Here is a 5,442-nt window from a genome sequence, read left to right on the forward strand (position 1 = left end):
TTGTAAAAAAAAATAAAAATAAAAATAATAAAATAAAAATGAAATAAAAATCAAAATACGTATTCAATGTTCAAAATAATAAAAATGTTCTTAATAATATGTTTTGTGCTATGGACTCATGATTCAATTTCAAAAAAATAATTTATTAAGAGCTCGACAGGACAAAGAAAATATTATTTTCATATTATATATTGTAATTATTAAAAATATGACTTTTTTCCTATTAATTACAACAATATCTATATATAGAATACAAAAATAAAAAATAGTAATGTAATAAGAAAAATATGTAATATACTCACCAACTGGTTAATTTGGATAACGAGTGGTTCTCGATCTCAACATGTTGGGCTACAGAGTAGCCAAAATAAGAACCATGCAGGCCCCTTTTGACAACAGGTATTCGTGGTTCCAGATTAAAAGCGTGTGTGACGCACGCACTTAAAGCTATTAACAGTAATGCGCTCATCTTCATCTCGTTAGCGATAACACCATATAATTTCTCGAATGTCTCCGTCTCTAATACTACCTAAACTCTCCGCGCAACCACTTCTTCGTCATCACCATTGGCTACCAAAAGTCACAAATGCTCCTCGCACTTTTTCTACATTTTTGAAAATGCACTATCCACCCACACATCAGGTAGTATCAGGGATATCGGGCGTACTTTCACGAGAGGTAGTCGAAGCTTCCTTTTTTGTCAAGTCCAGCTAGACCGATCGATGATGTGATTTCGATTAATCGAAGTTCGATATTTTTTTGTAGAAATAATCGATTTCTCGTCCCTCGATTATTTTCAATATCGATTAATGAGCTATCCGATTATTTGTAGCGAGACTTTGACTACAGCCTATGTACTCTTACTGTTTGAACCTGCGCACAATACAATAAATATTAGGAATTGAAATCTATAGTCAAAGTCTCGCTACAAATGCTTTGAAGTATTTGCAGCATCGTATTGACCGTACTCATAGATATCCCCATAGATACCCAGTATAAGATACAAAATGGCGACAACCTAATGGCTAATTGGCGCCACTGTCTTTATATCCACTCTAAAGGCTTAAACACAATAGGCAATAGGGAATAACGAGCCGTCCAGAACTCTAGAGTGTAAGTTCGATATTATATCCCAGAGCTCTGATTGGATGGCTCGTTATTCCCTGTTGCCTGTGCCTATTGCCTATGCCCGTTATGTTTAAACTCACTTTAATGGGGCGTATTTACTGCGTAACCGCATAACCAATCAGTAATCAGTAAAATGCGAAATCACGAGATCGATTCTGTATCTTGAAACAAGATGAAAATTACAAAAATGAGCGAATTTACTAGAATACTAATAATTTCATTGATCAATATCTAGTAAATTTGCTCACTTGTAATTTTCATCTTTGATGTATCTTCAAATTCTATTTGAAGATACAGAATCAACCCCCTGAACAGCGGATCGTTTCTGATTGGTTACGCGATTAGGCGAGATATGCGATAAAGACACCTCATGCTACTCTAGTCTAATGCCCGTAATCAGGTCTTATATTTAAGGCTTCCTTAAATTTATCTTTATGTTACTTTATAATGGGTGGTACAACAGTTATAGTTGATTAAGGAATAGGCATCGAAATCGATCAATTATAGTTGATTATTTTTCTCATTCAACTATGATTGGTCAATTTCTACTTCTTAATCTACTGCTATTACTCCTTGTATGCATTATGCGTGGTCTATAATGGCAGTATCAATATTGCATGAGACTATAAAAGTAAAAAATTGACCAATTACAGTCGATTATTCTTCTCATATTCAACTGTGATTGGTCAATTTGTTACTCTTACAGCCTCATCTACTACTGCTACTGCCATTGTAGACCACGCATTAAGTACAAGATCTGAATACATAATCATAAGATTGTACTTAAGATGAAGGCTCTTAAATACAAGAAAAGTTCCGGGATTTTTCAATACGTGGCGCCACTAGAAAATGAACATGATTCATTTCGAGAGTCTCATTCATCTGTCACTAGTTTATGCATGAAGTTTCATGACATTTCGTTCATTCGTTTACAAGCTACAGTCGTTTAAGTGGCGCTACTTTCGCCTTCGTTTTGTACTATCACGATAACGTACCGTCACACACGTCCTTGAAAGCGATGGCCAAATTGGATCAATTACGATTCGAATTGGTTGTTCACTCACCGTATTCTCCAGACTTGGCCCCTAGCCACTATTATCTGTTCCCAAACCTCAAGCGGTGGCTCCAGAGAAAGAGATTCACATCGAATGAGGAAGTTATCACGGAAATCGAGGCGTATTTCGAAGGCTTGAACGTTTCGTATTACAGAAAGGGCATCGAAATGTTGGAAAATTGCTATACCAAGTGTATCGCCCTCGAAGGCAACTATGTTGAGGAATAAATATAACTTTGCCCAAAAAACGCTTGTTTTCATTAAAAATCCCGGAACTTTTCAGCCCATGTAGTACTAACTATATATGAATACCGATTATAATCAACGAATTATAATTCAACGAAGTTTACAACAGGTGAGCGTCCAAACTGTTTCAAACCTAACGTGTCTTCACGTCTTTTTCTCCAACATGCATTCGATTTATTTTATACAAGTAGATATTATATACATAGATACGTATGAATATATATATATCCAAATTATGCGGTTAAATAAGACTATTATTAAAATCAAAATAGTAATAAATTAATAAAAGAGTCACATATATATTATAATTTTAGTTTAGGTGAGAAAAATTGTATGTGATGATAACTGACATAATTAATACAGACTCATTAGTAATCGATGGGGATAACAATTTATTGTCTCGTTGACGCGCTTAACGTCAAGTTTGACGTCGAATAGCAGGAAATGCCAGTTTCGTGTTCGGATTGCGACAGGCAGTAGCATTGCATCGTTGCTCGTGAATCGTCGCGAATGATGATGGATAGTGTCGATGCGATTTTTGACGATCTCATTCATCTACTTTTCTTTTTGATTGCTATCTATTTATATTTAACCTTGAAATTAATTTAAAAAAAGAAAAACTAATATTGAGAAATTAATTTCGCGCAAGTGCATTCGTTCCAAATATCTAACCGTTTGAACGAGTTATCCCGAAACCGTTATCCCGAGTTTAACTTTGATGCAAAAAAATTGTAATAACGTGTATTAAAATATTTTGCATAATAAAGGAAAAGTGATTATAATCAAATCTGTACATATTAAGGATGAAAATTAATGAAAATAATATTACGAACGTAACAAAAATGGAAGATGGTAAAAAAGATGTGAAAAGAAACCACATTAAAATAAATATAGGATTAAACATAAATTGTAAAATCATAAATATATAATACATTGTGTGTGTGTGTGGGTGTGTGGGTGGGTGGGTGGGTGTGTGTATGTGCGTGTGTGTGTGTGTGTGTGTGTGTGTGCGCGCGCGCGCGTGCGCAACTGTAAATTACACAAAATTGCAAAGTTTTACTCTAAAACACGCGTTGTGTTGATTAAAAAAAAACTTATTTTCATGAATGTTTTCCAAAATTGCATTCTATAAGAGAGAAAAAATCATTCAATTTTGTTCTAATCTTTCGGATAGAATGGAAATTGTAACGTTGTGCGCAGAGTAAGTATAATTAACATTTGAAAGACTATAAATGATCAAAAAATTTATAATTTAATCAATAATTGATGTAATTATTCTATATAAAAGTAATTACAGTCTCTGATTTTAACTCATACCGAGTTAAAAAATTAAGTTTTATCAATTTTTCGAAACTTGCTTTCTTTTTCACAAGAACTTGTGAAAAAGAAAGACTAAACTAAAAAGAAGACTAAAAATTGTTTATACGACAAAAGAAATAATATCAACTTTTGATACTCATGAGAAATTATTTTGTAACAGATATGTTTTGTATAGGTTTCATCATGAAAACTAGTATCTACAATATTATTATTTTTATTATTTGATTACAATGGATACTTAATGAACATTTGTTTTCGATGTATTATTTACTTCTCTTATAGGAAATATATATTTAGGAAATATATATAATTACACGTGTACACACGTGGAGTCATCAATAATCGTGTAAAGAGGAGGCTGAATTTTTTATTCTTTATCGTTTTATTCTTTGCGATTATTATTTATTTTAAAAAAAGATATTTTAAGTACATATATACACTGAGAGAAAACGCAATAGACAACAATAAATTTGGCAACATTTATTGGTAATTATAATAACTCTTCCTCTAATTTTATAGAGTATATAATAGCTGTTAATCTAGTATTCAACTATAAAAATATATGTAATTACGGCAACAATATTCATTAATATTAAATAGCATATCACTATATTAAATAGTTACTTAGACTTCATAAAAATAAAACAAAACAATTATATTTTTTAGTTTAAATAAACATCTTTTTTTATATAAAACACATATTACATCATAGTAACTAATAAATTATTATTAAGGTAACTTAAAAAAAATAGTTTTCAAAATTTTTTCATTAAAGTCGTTTAGCCATAACGAGCAGTACATATATATATATATGTTGTCATCAGAGACGCAGCGGAATTCAATTTCTCTTAAGAAGAAAATCACTCAGCATACAATAAAAGGCGCAGCATTGAATTCGAACTTAGAAAACAAAAGTAAATGCGAGAGATCTCGACAGTATATAGTTTTTAATTCTGTGTACTAAAATCATTCAATACAGAAATCTTAAAATTCCTAAAAGTTATTTATATGTATAAAAATTTGTATCATAAAATTAAGACAGTAAAAAAATTAAATAAATTATATTAATTTATTTATTGTTTTTGTTAGAACTTTGTAATACGTATTAGTTGAAGCACACAAAGAGAAACGCAATTGCTATACGTTATTTATCATCAAATTTCTAGTTGCCGAAACAATTTTTTTTTCTCAGTGTAATACTCTTTTTATATATTGAGTCATAATGGAGTAATTTTGAAAATGATATTTTTTCCCTATTATCATGTTCATATACACCGTTCTAAGGTTCTTTGCATCTTGTATGTAAAATTTTATTTCTATAACTCGTATGAGAGACTGTTTCTTATAATGATTTGAAAGCTCTGCAACTTAGGAATTTACTTTAAAGATGATTTTATAATTATGATAAAACGATCATTTATTCATAGATATGCGCATCAACGTATACGATGTATAACTTGACATATTCAAAACTGTTATTCGTTATTCATAGCATTTCGCACGAATAACGCTTCCGTCCTTTGACGCGTCAAACCATCGTATTTGAGAAAAATTCTATTATCAGTAATATCAAGAAAATATGCTACAAAACTTAAACCATAAAATTTTCCGTACATATCTTCTTATCCTTATATTTTCTTATCAAGATCTAATAGAAGATCATTTCAATGATCAAGTTCCGTCAAGACGCGATT

The 5,442-nt window shown here is 31.1% G+C and overlaps 1 protein-coding gene across 2 annotated transcripts in view; it reads right to left on the bottom strand.

The window, feature by feature from the left end:
- The window catches only part of LOC108690561 (integrin alpha-PS1), a 10,954-nt gene extending 10,275 nt beyond the window's left edge, over positions 1-679 (bottom strand). Inside the window, exon 1 of one of the 2 annotated variants that reach the window (XM_018197929.1) lies at positions 303-475. In XM_018197929.1, the coding sequence (XP_018053418.1) occupies positions 303-475 (173 nt within the window). Of the gene's footprint in view, positions 1-302 lie in introns of both variants that reach the window. The other variant, XM_018197938.1, reaches the window with a different exon arrangement.
- Positions 680-5,442: the final 4,763 nt, after the last annotated feature.

This window comes from Atta colombica, unplaced genomic scaffold (assembly GCF_001594045.1).
Source record: "Atta colombica isolate Treedump-2 unplaced genomic scaffold, Acol1.0 scaffold105, whole genome shotgun sequence".
Lineage (NCBI taxonomy): Eukaryota > Metazoa > Arthropoda > Insecta > Hymenoptera > Formicidae > Atta > Atta colombica.